Below are 21,285 nucleotides of genomic sequence, written 5' to 3' on the forward strand. Positions count from 1 at the left end.
ACGGCCAGCTTTATTTCTCTCTTTGGGCCCACTATTCGACTTCATTACATTACTGCTGTTAATTATAAATCTCCATCCAACTGGGCTTAGATGGCCTAAATGTGCCATAATGGGCCGAACATGGAAATAAGAGTTCATTGTCAGGCCGAGCAGAAAAGACTGCCCCCACTTACCAGCTCTTTATGAATTCGCTTCAAACCCATCTTGGCTTTTATTGAGGAAGAAGACACTCAGATATTATGAGCTTTGCATTAAGGGGATCGTCTTTATTGCCCAAGAATCCACCTGAGAATGAAACAGCACAGCTCAACTCTTGCAGGGATGAACAAAAGAAACACATCTGTAAAACACCTCTGTTGGTATAAGACATGATGTTCAAACAGCAAATCTTACAGGATTAACATTTAGAAGCGACCATCATGTTGGTGCTATCTGACATTAGATCCGAGCCAACCTCGCCTTCATTCGACGTGTGGCGGAAGACTCTTCACACAACAAACACACGCTAGCAGATAAACAGAGTGCCACCACCAGGTTCCCCAAAACATTATGGCTAAAATAAAATCAGTGCATACAATTGATCCTAAACACAGACTTCTAGTATAGAAAAAGACATCAACTTGCTTCCCTAATTACAGATCTACAGTTCTGGTCAAAATTACATAAACTTAAAGGTGAAGTTCAGTCTTTTAAAGATGCGTTTAAAATTTTATTAGTCCAGTGCATAAAACCCAAGCTTTCTGAAACCAACAGTTGCGTACACACACATTTGAATCAACTGTATATTTTTTCAAACCCATACTGGGTAAATACACCATAGCACGATGTGGAGTCCAACCAATCAAAAGCTTCAGATGCATGTTTAAAAAGTCTTCCTTTCAGAAATAGTCCATCTTATTTAAATATTATTCATGACTGCCACGAAGAGGATACATTTCCAATGTATTTTTAACAATTTCAACCAAAGTGGGCGCTAGGCTGATCAGGAAAAAACCCTTTGAGCCATCTAGTCTAACATCAACATAGTCTGAGTGGGTCGGGACAAAAAGATCTATTCTCTGCTCCCAAATCAAGCCCATCAAACATGCCAAACATCTGCAGTTATACCGAATGGCTGCTTCACAGCCAGTCGTACCGGTAAAGTGCAGAAAGTAAGTTCAATAACAAAATATTTGGGTCATAACGAATTAGCTAGATGGTTTAAACTTGGACATGGTTTGGTGTTTTAGCAGGGCCATGGATCCAAACACATTTGGACTGAGAGCGAATAAAAGAGACTAATAAGAAGCCCAACCTCATTCATGTTAAAAAGTTGAGGATTATGTTTAATAGTCAAGTCTGGGCTGGAAAAGCGGGAAATTTAAATGAGCTCTGGTAACTCTGACACGAAGAGAGGTCAAATATTATTAGACCAGACGCTTGTTGATGGATACAACAAGCCTGTGGTTCAACTGCCCCGGAAACATTAGTTTGATCTTATGCATTTATTTCAGCTTGTTTGGATTAGATCAAAGCTCCCATAATTTCAAAACTATTCTAAATTCTAAAAATCATTAAAGTAAAGAGCCATATTATCAATCTGATTAAAGAAATACCGAAAACAGTTGATATAAATCCTTAAAAGCCCCACGTGAACCCAGCATGTAAACTTCAGGATTGAATTCTACATCATGGCATCCCTTTTATTGTTTGTTAAACAAGGAGTCACATTAGTGTTCTGCACAACTCTATGATACTCAAGCACAGACTCCATTTCTATGGTAACATCATGATATGGTGTCAGTTATCAGTGGTACAGCAGAGAGAAGCTAGTAAAAAAATGACCTTACAATCATATTAATTAGAAATCTTTACAAAAAAAAAATCTAGCTACAGTAGCCCGTTTATAAATAAAAATAACAGAGCCACAAATAAATAAATATCAATTCGCTGCAGTACAGTTGCATTAGGAAGATAAGTACTCTTTCCCTGAAATTACCTGGTGAAATATTATTAATATTAATAATAATACCTCCATCATGTGTGGAAATAGATATTTTTGCAGTACAATAAAGCAAGGGAGCAGAAACATTTCATAGGCCACATCAAAATATCACGGACAACTGCTGGCATAACGCAATAATAAGGAGTCTTTACTCTTTGGCAAGACTAACAGTACATATCTACTATACAACAAAGCAAAAAAAAAAGTCTTAAAAGTCATAAATGTTCTCTAAACCACTAGGATGCAGATTTTACAGGCTTCAAGATTAGCAAAGCAATCCAGAAGGATCTTCAAGTATCGAGTGTTTTATTAAAATAACATTAAAGAAATAAGGTTTGGCATAAAACTGTACGTATCTAAAGAAGGCGCTATTCTGCTTTTAAGCCATTTCTCCCATACGTATGTCGTCCGGTTAGCACACTTAAGCCAAATTGACTCCTCTTATATGAACAAAAATCAGGTTTCAGTCGCTATGTTGGGGTCGCGAGCTAAAATGGACAAGTAGACACAGTCAAGAACCCACTATTCACCAGTAAGCTTTGCTTCATTTCGTGTTGAACCTCTGAGGCCACAAAGTAGCAGAAAGATCTGTTTCTGATCAAGCTTTGGCCTCCAGGAGTTCCAGGAAAAGTTTGTGCATAGGTACTCGGCCGTCCTGCTTGATGCTGCAGAAATGCTGGACGGCACGGGCGGACGTCTGACGGAGAAGAGGGAGAGTCATGATCAGCTTTCCAGCACGCCGACAGTCCTCAGGGTGGTGGGTGGCCTCATAGTCCTGCAGAGCTCCGTGAAGGACATCTTGAAGCCTCTGAACTGCCTCTGAGTCCTCAATTTGCATGGAATCTAAAGGTAAAGAAGATTGAGTAAAAAGAAACAACAAAACAAACCAGATTCTTAAATAAATCTTATGTAGTACCTGAGTTTGCGAGAGCAATGGCCTTGAGAAGAACAAACTCCTCCTTTTCCAGCCCCATGCTTTTGTACTTCTTCACCAGCTGCAGTATTGCATTGTTCAAGTCAAACAGCCCGGCCAGTTTGGACTGTTCCTCATCCATGACGTAGTCTTCGGCATAAACTAGTTTGTCTTCGGTGGCGAGTGAGCGAAACACCACTCGAAGGATCAAGATCTCCATCCAGCCACTCTGCAGGAGACTCATCTGGTCAGCTAAAGAGAGGGTGGGGAAGCCTGGAAGAAGAGATGAACAAAAGAACACATTTATGAGGTCTGATGGCGAAAGATTAGGATATGATTAAGCAGATTGTTGTTCACAGTCTGTTGATCGTGGTATCATTTAATGCCCAACTCATAGGATGTCTATAGATGTTTAGATTTGCAAACCTCCACCTGTGTGAGTGTCACTCACTGCCATGTTTTCTTTTTTATCATTTAAACTTTGTGCCTGGTTACAAATATTCCTAGAGGCAGGGTGTGGACAAATCCAGCCCATTAGAGGGGAATGCATGCTAAAATGACGTGTCAAGTATAAACCAGGCTTCAGGGAAATCCATAAAACTTCCAAGATATAGCTCTCCTGGTATCAATCTAGGTTTTGCACGAATATAGTCTGTCGAAATGGTGAAATAGAGCTTCACATTTCTCATGGCGATGTTTTTCGATGTGTCGGGGACACATCAATTTCGCTAAGGATATGAATGAAACATTAATTTTTGTTCTACATCTTGGGTGGACTATCTTCATTAGTGAGAGACAGGGTGGCCAAAGGTGGCTGGAGAATGAATAAGGCTTTATGCTTTGAAGTTTCTAAAGAGCACCTATTATAAGGAAGAAAAATGTTGAGACTGAACGGGAGATTCACCTTTTTTACCACAGAGTGGCAAAGTCCAGTGCTAATTTTAAGCCTAAGAGTTTGAAGCTTATTTGATCTTAGAATACAGTTCTTTTCCAATCTGACCGATCCAGAGCTATTTTACAAAAGAAAAAACAATGTATTTTATGTTGGTCCGTCACATATAATCCTAATAAAATACTTTTAAAGTGGTTGCTGCAGTGGTTCACAGATTGTTTGTCTGGCATGTTTGTACCGGGATACAATTTTGACAAGCATCGCAAGTGATAAGGCTCTGAGAGAAGCTTTGTTATAGTATCTGTGGTGAAATATCTATCTCTATTAATAGTGCAATATGTTCCCGCAGCTGTAAAATTTTACATATGAAATGGGCACTGAGTAAAGGGCATAAGAAAGGACAGAAGGAGCGGCACCTACTTCGGTTGACAATTCCACTAACTGAAGCTTATTAAACCCTCTCACTGCCCCAAATAAACCTGCATACACACCCTAACACACACACACACTCGTTTACTGTAATTAAACAAAAGATTTTAAAGAGCAGGGGAACGCAGGGAGTGGTGTTTGTAGTTTTGATACCATCCGTGATTGTTATCAGCAACCACGGCTCTTTTAAATTCCTGTGGTGGCGCCTCCAGCACCGGTTTCCACGCTCGCCTCAGATAGATTGGAAACGCCGTCACTGCACAATTTCATTAGTCGATAGGGATCAGAATTCTGTAGCTGAGCGATCGATCAGAAACAAGGACCTGTGTAAGTCTGTGCTAGATAAGATCTCAAGTCAGTCATTGATAAATTGAATAAGTTAAATCTTAAATTAAGATTATATTTGAAATGAATGAATGGCATAAAGGGCAGTGGGATCCTTTTTTGTTATGATTTTAAATATGCGTTTTAAAATGTAAAAAAGAGTGAGCTAAAAAGGAAAATTAAAAAAGATTTCTCTTTTTCTATCTGTTTGGAGTTGTATTTCCCAGCACAGTCTCAGTGAAAGTTACTACTTCTTGCGTTCTCTTGTAAATATTCTTTAAGTCAAAAGAATTTATTTGCCCTGCAACCCAAAATGAAAACATTTTCCTTATAGAAACATGTCAAATCCACCCTTGAAATTAGCTTGACAAATACACAGAAGTCCAGCTAGTTTATATCACCACATGTTAACACAGTCGTCACCCAGCAGTCCCCTCAAACACACACATCCGCAGCCAGCTCTGCATCGCAGACTCAAAATGGCCAAAATCCAAGAGGCCAGTTGGTCTTTAGCCAGCTCATCTTCCAGTTTGCCCCTCAGACTTCACACCCCGTCACTGTCAATCTGCCTGATAGGAGCCGACACAGAGGAGTGGGTGCAGCCAGGGCAGTGGTCCCCCATCACACTCACCTCCCCCTGGGCAAAGAACTCACATGGGCTGGGACACTTCACCCAGGACCCCGGGTTCTCCCAGCAATGAAGGCTGCTTCGTGTCCTGCCACTCATCCAGAGCTGATGTGACACGGCTATTACGCTGCTAGGTAGCGCCGGACTATTATTTAAACAGCCCTTTCTCTGTGTTTGAGTCTCTTTTGGCCACTTCTTTTCTTTGCTTAATCTCACATCTTAAATGACTTTGTAAATCTTCATTTAAAATAACTTTATAAATTGTCGCATTATTTATCGTTAATTGTGAAAATATATATACAATGTGAGAACTGTGAGAACAATCATAAAAAAAAATATACCGTATGTTTGTTATATTTTCCATATTTCCTCACTCATGGGACAAAAATGAGACAAGTTTCTTTGCAAAACATTTGCTGTTTAAAAACACCTCACTTTATAGACAACGCAGCCCCTTTGAAAAAGAAAAACTTTAGCACATTAGCACCCTTTAGCACTTTGAAACAACATGCTTGGGAACTGGAGAAAAAAAGTGGCACTCCAGATGCCTACGGGAATCCTACCAAGTCTAGTCTGTGAGGCAGACACCCTGTCTACTTTTAAGACTAGGCTTAAAACTTTCCTTTTTGATAAAGCTTATAGTTAGAGTGGCTCAGGTTATCCTGAGCTATCTCTATAGTTATCCTGCTATAGGTTTAGACTTTTGGAGGACTTTTTCATCATTCTGCTTCATTCTATCTCTATTCTCCCACTCTGCAGAATATGTTAGTTCAATCTATAACGTTCTGCTCTCTCTTCTGTTTCTCATAGTAGCTTCATCTGGTCTGTTCCTGTTTGGCTGTGACTCCATCTTGGAGAGAAATATCAGCTGTGCTGCTTCCATCAGCACCTGTGTTAATAGATGTTGGAGATCAGCCTGTTTTTCAGTGTCGTCCTATTTCTCTGACTCTGACTGGCTAGATGTGCTCTCTTCATCCTCTGACATGGGAGCTGGCTCAGAGCTTGTCTGCTTGGCTGTGCTTTTCCTGTAACGGGTCCACTTTTTACAGCTGCTTTTTGCATCTCTGCTTCTGTCTCCTTGAACCCCAGTCGGCCTCGGCAGATGACTGCTCACACTGAGCCAGGTTCTGCTGGAGGTTTCATCCTGTTTAAAGGGAGTTTTTCCTCTCCACTGTCGCTACAAGCATGCTTAGTGTGAGGGATTGCCTTCGAGTCAATGAGTCGATGCAATCAACTGGTTTTCCTTAGAGAGAAAACTTTGGATCAATTTGACTGTTTGATCTGGTGAACTGTAAAGTGCCTTGAGATGACGTGCGTTGTGAATTGGCACTATTTAAATAAACTGAATTGAACTGAATTAAAGGTCCGTTGGCCAGAAACTTTATGATGACATGTCCATGAATTTCTGACACTCGAAAGAAAAGCATTTATTGAGGTGAATATACTGAATGAATGAGTTGTATGTAATAAAGATATGCATTTTTTATTTTACAATTAAAGTTGAGATAAATTTAATAAGTGTCAGAAACAATATGTTGCATTTAAATTGTAGGATAGCTGGTTACTGACAGCCTAGCACACCCTGTCTCTGTAAACTGTCAAATTTTAGTCACAATGATTCCCTCAATCTTAAAACCAAAATGTAAGACATCAGGGCTTATTTGTGCTCTGGACAACCACAAGGTGGCTGTCCACCTTAAGACTGTTTTATTCTCTGTGCAAAACAGCAGACCCTGTAACTGCTGAAAGACAAAGAAGACTTAGATAATAGCGCTCCATAAATTCTGTTATTTGTAGTGTTGAAGTAGGCTAATAGGTTTTTCTGCTCAGAAATAGCGATAAAAGAATCTGAAAATAGTTGATAATTAGTCTGCTCAGGTAGCCAGCCTGCAGCCAGGTGAGAACAATAGGTGGTGTCCTCCTGTTTTCAAAACAATGACCATGTTTTCCAAGAAAACCTTTCTAAGAGCTAAATTTGTCTTTTTTGTAAGCAAAGGAAAATGTGTTGTGGTTTGTTTACAGCAGGTGATGCAGTAATGCACAGAAACAGGTGCGGGAGTGGAGCACAGCGCTCCATATCCCCGAGAAAACTCCAGTCACTGTGGGTAAAAGAACCAGGCATAAGAAAACGTTGTAGGCTTCTACCTTTAAAGTCATGTTCAGTCTTTGCCTGGTAAGGACTGTTTCAGGCTAACTGCTCTGCATGTCTCCAGTTTCATAGAGAGAGTAGCTGATTTTACAGCTTTAGCTGGTCAAACTGGTCTGGATCTACTCATCCAAGTCTCGGAAAAATGACAACCTGGACAGTTTCCTAGAATGCTGCTCACTGAAGTTTCCAGTTTTCCAGTTTTTAATGAATGTTTCAGTGAGAAACAGCTTCGTCAGTGACGGTGTAATCACATTTTCCATCTCAAACAACAGTTCAAAACAAGGGGACATTCCTCAGTATGATCAGTCTGTGAAGAACACCTGAGGGTTAAACGCTATGTTACCCTGAAGAGGAGAAAAATGTTGGTTCCTATTTAACTTTACCTTTAGGTTAAATGTGAATTCTTTTCCAGACATGTCTGATGGGTTTTCAAAAATTTATGTATTTTTGGTGCCATTTCAAAATGCTGAAAGAAATGTGTTTGACACCTTTATGAAAAATGTCTTCCTGTCCTTTCCTTCTCCTCTCCTTCACCCCGCTGGTGGGTATCTGCTGTGGTTACAGCCGCCGCTCCTCTGCTCCCTCAGCTAAATCCTCTACTGGTAAGGGGCTACAAATATACACCCGTCAATCGGACTCCATCTGTTTGCGTCAGGGACAGTGAGCAGACAATGCTGGAGGGGTGGTTTGAAAAGGAGGAGGTGGATTTCTTCCAAAACAACAGTATGGAAATGCAGATGAGGAATAAACAACTAAATGGCTGCCTTTGATCAAAGATGTAGAAAAAGATGCAGCTGAAAATACTGTATAGAAGAAGCCCTCCCATACACTCACACACCTGTTTCGCTTGTTTTGTAAGCAATTCTGAGACAAGACATCAACAAAAAGCCCAGGTGTTTTCCTAGTGATGTTTTGGGTGTGAATAACACTGCTGATAAAGTAGAGAAAAAGTCGGAGAACAATTAACAAAAAAAAAGGAGGGGAAAAAATCTTCCTTTTATAAGTTTCCACTGTTTTACCACCAGAAATGTCCAAAATGTGAACATATGCCACTAAATATGGAAGTATTTAGACCTTCTGGTGTGTTTAGGGAGACCAAGTTTAACCATTGGGGTTTTTGGCCCTAGTGTTGGTTTTTAAATGGATAATTGAGCAAACATTTAGTTTATAAATGCAACATTTTACACTATTCAAATTTAACCTTAAAAGAGATTAGAGTAAAAAAAAATACATCTTAAAGTATATTAGAGCTCTGCAGTGCTGCTGACCCCATTAAAGTTAAAAACCTTCTAAATGGAATGTTGTGAAACATCAGATTTCGTTCTAGGCTCCTGACTTGTAGAAATATCCTGTTCCCAACACAAACCCCTGCTGCACACAATGCTCATTGTGGAGCAGATGTCTACCAAGATTTTATTCTATCTACGCAACAAGAACAGACTGACACATTTTCAGCCAAATTTAAAAGAAGTAAAACAACTCAGCATGTCTCATCTGCTGTTTCCGTGACGGAGGAAAAGCTCAGTGTGATCCAAGAGCCGGGAGGATTTCTGTAATTCAGACCTGACAGGGAGGCGGCCGCTACCCAGGAAACAAATTAAAACTTCCATGTGGCCATTGGTCATCTGGTTGGTGTGGGAACACTTTGGTCAGCAAGGGCACTGCACACAATTTACAGCATGCTGACACGCAAAGACAAACACATAGAGGATGACTGACAGATAACAACGCACACCCCCACCCCCACCTCTCCTTTAGCCTGTCTTGGCAGCCACAAGTCAGAACAATCCCTTCTCTGATCTGATTAGGGACTTAGTGGACCTAACGTGTGTGTCTGGGTTTGTGTTGGAGAACTATGAGTGAGAGAGATTCATACCTGGTATGTGTTTGGCCCAGCCGATGTTGACCACCAGCTCTCTGTCAGCTAGGTCGCACAGGGTGGTCAGAGCCTTAATGTCGCTCTCAGGTACGGTGGGGTCCGGCATGGCAAAGATGCTCTCTGGCTCGGCCACTAGCAGCAGAGATACCACCTTGTTCTCAACCGCATCTACGAAAACTGAAAAGGTTTATCATTACTGCAAGATTTTTTTATTCATTAAAACATGTTCAGTGAGATAACTGAACAAAATAAAAAACTTCATAGGAGAAAGACATTTCAATAAGAAGTCAGTTAAACAGGAATAAAGATGATACAGGTGCGTCCATGAAAAACCTTTATAGGTAGAGTCAAAGGATATCAATGAGAAGGAACCGTCACCATCAGAGGGTACAGCTTTAACCGTTAAAACTGTTACCAAAGAGCCCGTGGCAGTGCACCATCTTGACATATTTTACAGTTTATTAATCTTAGTGAAAATAACAAATGGTCCAAGATCATATAAAAATAAAATACAAGTATCAATCTAGGTCAACCTAAGAAATCCCTGTCACATAAATCAAGACCCCTACATAAAAACTGAAGGGCCTTCCTACATACCAAGACATTAACGTTTAACTGCACTTATAGGGATACGCGAAGAGCGCCTTAATAAGAGGACCAGCCTAAATATCCAGTGTAACTTTGGAGGAGCTGCAGAGTTCCACAGCTCAGGTGGTAAAGTCTGTCTTCATAAATGTGGATTTTAGAAGAGTGGCAACAAAAACTCAAGTAGTCCCATTTCCAGTTCTTCAACATAGGTCATGTAGGCAACGCAGCAAACGTGGGAGAAGGTACTCTGTGCACCCCGTACCTACATTGAGGCATGGTGGTGGCAGCATAATGCTGTGGAGTTACCTCTTAGCCAGTTTATTACAGCTGGACAGAGAGGCACCATATCTTTGGGATGAAAGAGCAAAAAAAAAATAGACTGGAAGATAGATATCCAACCAAAAGTCCAGAGAAATCGTCAGAAACCTGTGACAATAAGTGATGCTTTAGACTATTTCGACAGTACTGTGAATAAAGCAGCTGCATGTCACTAAATAACCAAATGGGAGCTTTGCAGCAGAGATGGGGTTTGTATACTGTTACAACAGTAGTTCAACAGTAAATGCAATAGCTGATGCAAAATCGTTTGATTTGCAAATAGACGTTTATTAAAATCACATAATACTACATTTCCTGCTTTGTTTCTTTCTCATTATCCTTTGTGTAACAAATGTCTGCTGCAATCTTTAACTTGCACTCCTTCTCACAAGTTCTTCTGAATGTCCAATATGGATGTAAGGGCAACATGGCATCAGTGATGCAGTTTAACAACTTTCCAGCTATGGAAAGTGATTTGCAAGCTTTTATAGTCTTCTTAAGGAGAAATAATTACTCTTCAACATTTTAAAGGAAAGTTCTGTCCTGAAATAAATTCAAAAAGCCTCATATAAAAATCTAAATTTGTTAGCAGGGTAACTAAGTATGGTTTACCAGGCTTAAAAGAAATTTTAGCTTAATTTAAAGTCTTAAAATCAAAAACAAAAAAACCTGGCGCTCTTCCAGTCACAATTAAAGGTTGTATTAGTACGGAGGGACAACTCTCTCATTCTTCTTATACTTACGTGTTTTTTTCTGTGGCAGGCTGTTCTGCGGGTGTAGATAGGGGCTGTTCTCAGCATCTATTCTCCTCTTGTACTTCTGTCTGCCTCCTCGAACCCGGTCCAGACGCACGCCTACATCAGAATCAGAATCAGAAATACTTTAATGATCCCAGAGGGAAATTACTTTTGTTACACGCTCCAGTTACAGCTTTATATATATATAAACATATATAAACAATCACAGGATGTTAATGACGATTTTTGCCTGGTCAGACCACAAATACACAACAACAAAGGCCCTCATAGAACAACACTGTGTGCACAGTAAATCTGTCTGCATGAACTTGCAGCCTGTAGTCCAGGTTACTTTAAGGGTTGGCATTAGATCATCTGCATGTCTTGTGTCTCTCATCATCACAGGGATGCCCTGGTCTTTAAAGCATCCATTGGTTCTTAGAGGGGTGTGGATAAGTCCAACATCCAGCTAAAAATGTATGTGTATCTAAATTAAGCATGACAGCAGTTCTTGATAAGAAACAAAAAAACAAAGAACATTAGACCAACCCCAGCAGAGAGCATGTCAATCCATGCCATCCTGTAAAAATTTCACACTGCATCTCCAGCACCTTGAGTTCTATTCCCCTCTGGTCTTTGTCCAGACTTAAGGATGGTAAGTTTTCAAATGAAAGGTAAAATTTAGGACTTTCTAGGACTGAGCAAGCATCCATTCCTTTTTCTCACAACCTCAGTTAAGACTCTTTTCGGGTACTACACAAAAATTGGCTTTGTCTCACCAGGCTGTAACAACACTAGTCCTTTTCTATCACACTCTTTTCCTTTCACTAAACTTTCGATCCACATCTCGTTTAACAGTAAAAACCATCATAATTTATAGAAATATACACTTCAATTATAGCATTTGAACCTAGCTTTTAACTAAATACTAAAATAATTAACCATTGATTGTAGCATATCTAATTCAAACTCATTGAAGTTACTTTTTCAGATGTTTCCTCACATTTTTAAAGAATAACAAGATTAAAAATAAATTAAGTTGAATAGCAAAAACAAACTAATTAGTCATTAAAGTTGATTTAAAAATTATCCAAATATATGTTGTAAGTAAATCTCTATTCAGGATGACCTATGAATTCCACCTTTACAAAACAAATAAAGTGTTTTGACATTGATGCAACTTTTCAGGGGGAAGGCTCCCATCTTAAACCCAGTAAACCATTGCAATGTTGTCGGGTCAACAGCCCATATGTACAGTTGATTTCAAGGAGACCAGACAGGACGGGCCAAATGTTGGAGTGACAGCATGCATCCTGTAACACGACACCCAAAAAAACTTGCAGGGGCCGGTGACAAATGCTCATCTTAACAAGCACTGCGACAACGTGATGATGGAGATTTAGGTGTGTGTGTGTGAGAGGCTGGTCATGTTCACAGAGGAGGAACAGGCATACTGTGAGCCTCAACAACTGCAGAGAAAATGCTTTATGCAGGGGTGTGAATGTGACTCAGGAAGCCTTCAGTAGTGGTGTTGGGTTTCTTGGTCTGAACGTCTAAACAGACATAGTGTACCTGAATAGATTTATAATAACCTCTGCAAGAGACACACATAGGCTTTTATCTACTCTTTTTGACACCCCCAGTACTATTCCCCTATCCCTTTAACTTATCATTCTGACTTCTACAGATATTTTTAAGAGCATGCAACAGTTAAGAGAGCAAGACTATATCACCCTGTCTACTTAATCAGGCATGTAAAGATTTGTGGGGTTTTATTCATTCAAGCTATAGCCTTGTAAAGCTATTTTGTCTTATTTTATATGTCTGCCATTACTATAACAATAAATTTGATTTGATGCTTTATCAGTTAATGTCCCATGAACAGGCATTAAATGTAAGAGAGGATTGTCCATAACAGTGTGGGTATGAGAATGTGGCCCACAACCTTTATGACAATGAAGCACATTTAACAGGAAATATGCTGGTTGGAGAATAAAATGTATTATCTTTATTATTCCTGAAGATCCCATTATGAAACTACGGATTTTTAAAGCATTGTGTCTCTGAGTGACGGGTCTGAAATGAAGATGTGAAGAAATGGTTCAGTTCGGTTTTTTTGTATTTATTTTAATCATTGGTTTCTTGTGTCAAATGTTAGACTGCAACAATTCATGTCAGTCCAGGTATTAGCAGGATTTCCAATAAAAGATGCCGTGTTTTTCCCTTGAGGCTAACAATATGACCTTTATAATTACAGACATGATGACAGGACAAACAGCTCCTCATTTGTCATCCTTCCAGTTATTTGAAACAAAGTTAAGTAATTGTTTTCTTGTACATATTTCCTGACTCATAAAGATAAACACATTGGCCTAACTTTAGCACCATATTCTCTTGTCTTTTCCATTTTGAAGGGCAGCAAAGGGAGAGGTCTTATGTCAAAGGAAAAGTCCGGTCAGCAAGGAATAATCAATGGATCATTATTTATACCTAAAACTAATACGTTTGTGTGATTTAATGAATTTAGCATTAATCAGTAAAAAAATAAAAACTATTTTTGTCGCGATCACTGAGTCCAAGACCGGCCATTTTTACCTAAATATGGTAACACCTCACTTCTGACATCTTCCGGCAGTGATGTCACTGTGCGGTAAGCCTATCGCCATTCTCCCCGCTTTAGAAGCAAAATCAATGGGAACTACTAGACACCCCAGCAATCAACAACAATTATTTAAGATTTTGAGAGGAATTCACTATTTAAATTCACAAGAGCTATAGTTAAACTGGCAATCCCCACGTGCATGGCAGTTGGATGTTGTGATACATTGGGTAAAGGTGAAAAAAAGTGAGTTATTTCATCTTTCCAATTCATGATCCACCATGGGTTCATCGTTAGATTGCCAAATTGAAAAGGGATGATTTGCCAGAGAAAGAACATGTACTGTAATATGTATCCAACATTTCGAAGAAGAATGTTTTCAAGATGACTTGGATAATAGCGCATTGTGACAAACACCAGATGCAGCACTGGGACTTGATCAACAGCCGATACCGCACCGTGACGTCACTAACCGGTAGGTTGCAGTAGTGTTCTTTGAGAAACATGGATGTTTCCAGTAAAGCACATTTAAATGAAAATTATCTTAATTAAAAACATTTATTGAACAGTATGTAATAATTTCATACTTAAGGTACTTTCAAAAATTCTGAATATGACCGGACTTTTCCTTTAAGACAAAATAGGAAGTCAGTGATGGATACAAATTATATACTAATCAACTTAAAATATATAACAAAGCTTTTATAAGTCCCTCCTTGCAGCTATAAATGATATGTAACTAAATAAAATTATTTGTTGGTCTAACTGGTTTTGTGATTATTTATCTCCAGCGATACCACACTACCAGAGATGGCAAAAGTACTCACTTTCCGTACTTGAGTAAAAGTACAGATACTTGTGTTAAAAAATACTCTGGTAAAAGTGGAAGTACTGATTAAACTTCTTTACTCAAGTAAAAGTAACAAAGTACAGGCTTGTAAATTTACTTAAAGTATAAAAGTAAAAGTAGAAACCACTTTTTTCATGCCGTTGCCTACATTTTAAATGGATGTCTGCCAATAGGACTAGATCTCCGTTGTGTTCATTTTCAATCATCTCGTCGTCCATGCTACTATGCTAACGCCACCGCCACCAAGCTGCAATGATTTGCCGCCAATGAATACCGCCGAATCTGTCGATTCATCTTGTAGTGGTGCGTGAAATGCAACGTAGATTCCCATCCAATTAGATTGAATTTGGTATTGATGACATGAAAAATAATAACGGTAACTCCATTGAAATGATTCAAAACTAAAGTAACAAGCCAATTATTTAAAATGTAAGGAGTAGAAAGTACAGATATTTGTGTAAAAATGTAAGGAGTAGAAGTAAAAAGTCGCCATAAAAATAAGTAGTAAAGTAAAGTAAAAATATCAGAAAAATCTACTTGAGTACAGTAACGAAGTATTTGTACTTCGTTACTTCCCATCTCTGCACACTACCAAGAGAAATAAACTGGTATGCAGAGCTTTGGTGCATAAAAGTTTATTTACAGGTATGAAAGAAGCCAGGCTGTGGAGAAATGGCATGTAGGTGCAAAATAAGACAACCAATTGGCAAAGAGATAAATTAAATGGAAACCAGTGAAAAAAATGACCTCTAATCACTAATCAAGAAAAACAAGTAGTAAAAAGAGATATAAGCTAGCTGCAAGTCAACTGTGCAAAGAAAGACATGAGAATAAAAAGGGTTTAAGGTCTTTGAAATTTATAGGAGGAGGTTAAGACTTTTACATGGAAACAGTTGCTTGATTTAAGCTTTTTCCCAAATAGATTGATCCCACAGAAGCTGAATAAACCTGCTAGATTGAAATTAAGGGAACACTGGAATTTTTAATCTAATCATTCTAAACTTATTTTTGTTAAATTTAAATTCTAAAGCATTTAATATGTGGAGGATTGCTGTTCAAATAATGCATTTTGGTAGAAATTATTCAAGAGGAAATAGTATTTCAATTTAGCTGGGGTTTTTTTTTGTTGGTTATGTCCGTAAGCAGTCAAACCATAGAAAGTAGCCATGGTTACTGTAGTCATATAATTGGAACCCAGTAATACAGAAACAAATACCTGACACAGAAGTGATTGATATAAGTTCTGCAAATTAAAACTTGAATAAGATGCAATACCATTTCTCCCATAGCAACCATGCACAGGATCTAAGAAGGGGCTTTAAGCTTTTTTTTTGCTTTTTGTATATTTGTTGGCTGTGGTCGATATTCTTTCTGAGAGAGATTTGAAAAAAAAAAAAAGTATATGGAGGAAAATGTATGTGATTGCAGGCTGCCACTTCCTTTCTAGTAATCCCTTATGGTTTTTATTACAATAAATCCCTTCCTATCAATAACCTAACCAGCTGGAATCTATCTGGTGTCTATTATTCTTCTTACTTGCTGTACAAATTCAGTTTATTTACATAGTGCCAATTCACAACTTTTCTCTACATTTTCCTCATTTTCTGATGGTTCCTTCCCCTTTCTATCCATTTGATTTACCGTACCTTTTTAGACAATGATGTTATTTCCCTTTAGAGGCCTGACGACAGCACTGATTGGTGGAGAGCAGTTTGTTCAGCTTGTTAAGGTAAAACAGAGTAGCAGACAATGACCCAGATGAAAACCAAGCTGGTTGCATTGTATTGGTCAAAATTGGCATACATTTATTAGCATGTAAAATAAAGGAATTAAAACTCTACATGGAAACTGTTTTTTTTTTTTTTTGTAGATTTTGTTTCACTTCATAATGTGCCTTTAAGCATTATAGGGTCAATTTCTTTTCTCCTTTTTTCTTTAATTCTGACATTTTTATTTAAAACAGGAAGTCAGTTTCCCCAGGGCACCAGAGAAGCCCCTCTATAAGGATATAACAAAGGACCTAGCAGTGCATTCAGTTCCCTCATCTTCCCTAGAAAGTTTTTTTGTTTAAGCTGTTTGCAAAAGGTTGGAGGGAATTTGTAATACAAAACTTATAGCTGTTCCTCTGCCTTTAAAGCGCTGAAGACTAACATGCTACAGCAACAGGACAAATGTTAGCTCTTTAATGTAAAATAATTAGTCTAATTTTGGATATAGAAAGGGGATATAAAATATCAAAAGCTTAAAATGGATTAGCTTTGCTAGAAACTTGACTTACAGGCAAACTAAGTTTTGATCAAGTGTATTTGTTTGTGTTCAGCTTTGGAGAAAAGATAATGTCAAAACTAAGTATAATGTTTCATATTGGAATGTGCTGACAACTAAAAGGCCAAGAATAGCTTTGGTGGATAACAAGAGGGAGAGACAAACACACACACTACCTCTCTGTTCTTCTGGGCTGGCCATCAGCGTTCGATAAAGACAGCCTCGTTTATCACACAGCTACGTCTTTACAGCATTTCCACATGGAAAGCTTTACAGGTCCAGAAAAAGGCCCCACAGCATCAACTCATCTAGTTTAGCCGGTTTTTCTCACCTCCATCACTACGGCCTCCATGTCCTCACCACAAACAATCCCACGCATCTCAGATATAGTGACACATCTATCAATGATGCCAAGGTATCGTACAATATCGCACATATATCCAACCTTTTTCGCTATTTTTCACAATGTTATTACTAATTTGTGTGGATTTTGTTGGAATTTTATGTGGCAGAGCAACATAAAGTAAGGCAAAGTGGTGAAGAGAAAATAAAATTACTTTCCACTTTTGTGACTGCCCTTCAAATCTCATCTAATTATTTAAAAGTTTACCTCTGTGTCTGACTTCAGTGTAAACTCAGAGGTTTACTTTATCTCAGAGGTATGGATCTGAGATAAAGTTGTGAAGAATTTGGTTATAAAACAATCTCCCACTTAAGGCATATTTCAGGACGTTGTTCAAACAATCATCCAAAAATAGAGAAGTATGGAAGGACTGTAAACCCACGAAGATATGGACATCCTTCGAAACTGACAGGCCACAGCTCTGGTAGGGTACATAGCAAACATGTGGAAGGAGGTGACTAAAACTGAAATGTCCCGGCTATATACAAAATGCTACATGTGGAAGAAAACCAACAATGTTTGCCTTCGTCAACATACAGCAGTAAGTGAAAAACATGGTGGTAGCGTCATAATATGGGAACACAGGGGGAGCAGAGGCTCCTCTTCCAGAATGAAAACAACCTTAAACATCCAGCAAACGCTGGAATAGAATAGCTTTAATCGAAGCATACTGATTGTTGAAATAAACTAGTCACAATCCAGATGTGATTCCCAAGAGAGAAAGACTTGAAAATGACTGTTTGCAGAAGATCTGCATCAAGTTTCAATGAGTCTGAGCTATTCTACAAAGAGAAATGATCGGAAATGACATGTCCTGATTTCAAAAGTACTGACTCAGACAGGCTGGATGCAAATGATGTCAAACCTTAAGATCTTTATATGTAAAACTATGTATCTGTTTTTTTTTTTCCCTTTACAGTTATGGACTTCTTTGTGACATCTTACTATGTATAATTAAAAAGAAAAAGACATTGAAGTTAGTTGCTTTATTCTGGCAGCCCCACAAACACCAAATCCCCTCAGTGGCATCTGTTATAGAGCAGATAGCTTCTTTTTTAAATGAGCAAAAAGGAAAACAATCAGCAAGGTCTGAACCATTTATGTCTAGTTGTGCAACTTTCATGCAACTACAAATGGAGGAAGCTTAGAGACAGTATTGTTCCCCAACTCACTTATTTCTTTAATTTTATAATTCTATCTTAAGCTATAAAGAATATAAAGAATAAGGATTTCATTTTTGTATTAAAACCTCCACCTTTTTTACATTGTTTTTATTAGAATAACATACAGGGTTTTAGTGTCCTAAGGAAGTGGAAGCCTTTGTGGAAACGGCTACCTAGACGGGGCTCAATCAAATTCTGGCTGGGGTCTATATGTCTTTAAGCTGCTCATTTAATATGGCTCTGACTCTCCTCATTAAACCTCACTGCTCCCTCTGTCTCAGTTTACTGCGGCCTCTCCAGGGGGAAGAGGAGCATTACGAGATACGATGAAGCGCGTTACGAGGGTGCTTACGACAGAAGTTACGAGGGCCAGTTCGCGTTTCACGGAGGTCCAGGAATCCCACAAGGCATCTGGAGGAATTTATGAGGCAGGAGGGGAAAGCAAAGGGCCGAAAGAGGAGGGATGCTGTTGATGCCTCTACCCTATTAAAAGCCGCTAATATAGAAAAAAATGGCACTGAGAAAAACACACCACCTTAGATATAAGTGAGGTGATTAAAGATAAACAAAAGAATGCAGCTGCAGCTTGAAAATGCTGCTGCATATTACAGTCCATACAGGAGATCATAAATCCCTTCTTATATCCAAAACATCTGGGGCTTGCCAATCAATTCCTTTCATTTCTGTTCACCTTCAAAATGAATTAGCGAACATTTCCTTTGGAGATAAATCTAAAGCTGCTTCACAATGAATAGCAGAACCGGAAAGTTACAGAACAAACTGAGCTGTAACTTTCTCCATATAAAAGGTTTATAACCTCTAGTTTGAGTCATAACTTTTGGTGGGTTAGTTGCACCTTTTCAAAGGAAGCCAATTCATGTCAGACTTTAGAAGTGAAATAATTTGTTATAAAATTCCTTTACAAAGTCCATTCCAAGTCTTCAAAGATGGATGATATGGCAGTATTTGTCACGGTTATTTGCAAATTATTTAAGCATTTAGCAAATAAATATAACTTTAGTATTAAAAACTGAACTAAAAAAGGATTGGTTTATTTTGATTTAAGTCACTAATAAAAAAAAAGGTTGATTCTAAATAAAGTTGACAGCAGCAGATACGTTTTTTAACAATCATCCTGGTCTATTATGTCCTCTGTGTTCAAAAATGTAGACGAGGATCAAGATACTTCATAATCTACAAATTACAGGAATTTGTTTATCATAAAGTCACATCAGAATAAACCGACAGCCTTTTATTTCACCTAAGAAGTCACTGATTTGTCCTGAGATCAAACGGCTCAACATTAACGCTCCGTATTCTACTCTCAGGTGTTTTATCTCCTCCCTCCTCTTTGCTAACTCTACAAAGCTGCACACAGCAGGAGACAAGTGGCCGGTACAGTAGGAGGCTGCTAATGTTTTCCTCTCTGAGTCACTTCTAAATCTGGACAACAATATGTCACCAGGCAGCAGGCGCACAGGGAGACTAAAGGAGACTATCTGCGGCATGTGCACAGACCCATTTCAAATATTTAGCTCGACGTGACAGAGCTTTATAGTAGAAAGCAGGTCATAAAAAAGCCATCAAAAAAAGCTTTTGGGATAAATCTGGATTTTAAATTGGGTTCAGATTCAGGATTATTTTTCAATCTTTATTTGTCCAAAATGATATTTCCCGTTGCAACACCAATATGTATTGAAGTTTTAACAAATTATTTGATGTTTTGAGATAAAGTTCAACAATTTTTTTTAAAATTCTTATCCACATTATGCACCAGATCCAATGGGAGCTAAATTGTCCAATCATGCAAGACAGCTAATAATCTTAGCATAAGGTCCGGCTCCTTAAGCCATAAATCTATTAAAGTTCCTCATCAAATAATTTGCTTCACTTAGTACCACTTTTCACACGCATAGTCATCCCAGAGCAGTGACTGGGGTTGTGAAGGCACTACGATAGAGAAAATTTCTCAGCTTCCTTCCAAATATCTCTCTAGGTGCTGGAGTGTTGCTAACAGTCCTTCACAAACTGGCTAAAGTCCAGAAGCTATTTTGGAGGCTCCACTCAACAAAGAGCGGCACGACTGAACAGTCAACAGGCCTGTTACTTATTGTTTAATCCTGGAATTATTCCACATACAAGAGAATCTACACACCCACCTTATAATATATTATCTTGGAAGATAAGACAACTATAATTTAGATCTTTACAGGTTTAACAGATTAGGCTGTAGGAAAATAACTAGTAATCATAAAGTGCAGTTGGAGCAGTGCTAGTATTCTCTGTCAGAAAATAAAAGAATAGGACTAAAACTTTTTTTTCCACTTTTCCACAAGATCTATTACAGCCAAGTTAGGAGTAAATCATTTTTGATGTACAGCTGACCTTCTCTCAACATGCCCACTGCCAGACACTTCAAAAATCGACAGGCTTGGCAGGATTTTCTCCTTCTCTTGGTGATTTCACATTCGTTTGATGCCGGGCAGCTGTACTCGATGTTACCTGGAAGGGGACAAAGAGCATTTAAGGATATGAGATGAAGGTCTACAAGCTTTTTGTCCTACTATAAGAACTTTCTAGAAAAATCACTTTTTTCTTTTTAATTGAATTCTACCAATCCACTTTTTAAGGGAATGTATTCATGCATCTAAAAACTATTTCAGCATTTTTTTCACACATATATATATATATATATATATATATATATATATATATATAGAGAGAGAGAGAGAGAGAGAGAGAGAGAGAGGATGGAACTGGTTTTCTAGGCATTATTACACAAAATTGTGTGTATTCTCAAAAGAAGTTTATAAGGGGAAAAAATGGATTAAAGTGACTGAATGCTACTTAAATGCTAAGCCTGGTGGCATTTAGCCAGCATAGGCCATCTCAGCTGCCAGCCTCCATCAGAAACAGGAAGTTTCTGATGAGCCAAACATCAGATCTCTCTGTCCGATTTGAAAGCCGCTCAAGTCTACCCTTTGAACTCCTCTGCGGCAGCCAACTTCCAGAGCTCTTAACGAGACACAGCACACCAGGTCCTCGACCTGGGCCCAGAGCCGATACAGAGCAGTACAATCCCTTTAAAACACCCACACTGTAGGCTTTTGACTTTTAGCTCCAAGGAGAAGAAGTCAAAGCCAATACATTTAGCACTTAGCAGC

General features: G+C 38.6%; 1 protein-coding gene across 7 annotated transcripts in view; it reads right to left on the reverse strand.

The window, feature by feature from the left end:
* Positions 1-240: 240 nt before the first annotated feature.
* LOC119777590 (estrogen-related receptor gamma-like) overlaps positions 241-21,285 on the reverse strand; it is a 42,565-nt gene continuing 21,520 nt past the window's right edge. For 6 of the 7 annotated variants that reach the window (XM_038276535.1, XM_038276537.1, XM_038276533.1 and 3 more), the window contains 5 exons: positions 20,507-20,623; positions 10,848-10,958; positions 9,196-9,375; positions 2,901-3,170; positions 241-2,827 (listed from right to left, as the gene is read on the reverse strand). In XM_038276535.1, coding sequence (XP_038132463.1) covers positions 2,583-2,827; positions 2,901-3,170; positions 9,196-9,375; positions 10,848-10,958; positions 20,507-20,623 — 923 coding nt within the window. In that variant the 3' untranslated portion in view covers positions 241-2,582. The remainder of the gene's footprint in view (positions 2,828-2,900; positions 3,171-9,195; positions 9,376-10,847; positions 10,959-20,506; positions 20,624-21,285) is intronic. The other variant, XM_038276534.1, reaches the window with a different exon arrangement.

This window comes from Cyprinodon tularosa, unplaced genomic scaffold, assembly GCF_016077235.1.
Source record: "Cyprinodon tularosa strain WSP-4 unplaced genomic scaffold, ASM1607723v1 ctg125, whole genome shotgun sequence".
NCBI classification, from domain to species: domain Eukaryota; kingdom Metazoa; phylum Chordata; class Actinopteri; order Cyprinodontiformes; family Cyprinodontidae; genus Cyprinodon; species Cyprinodon tularosa.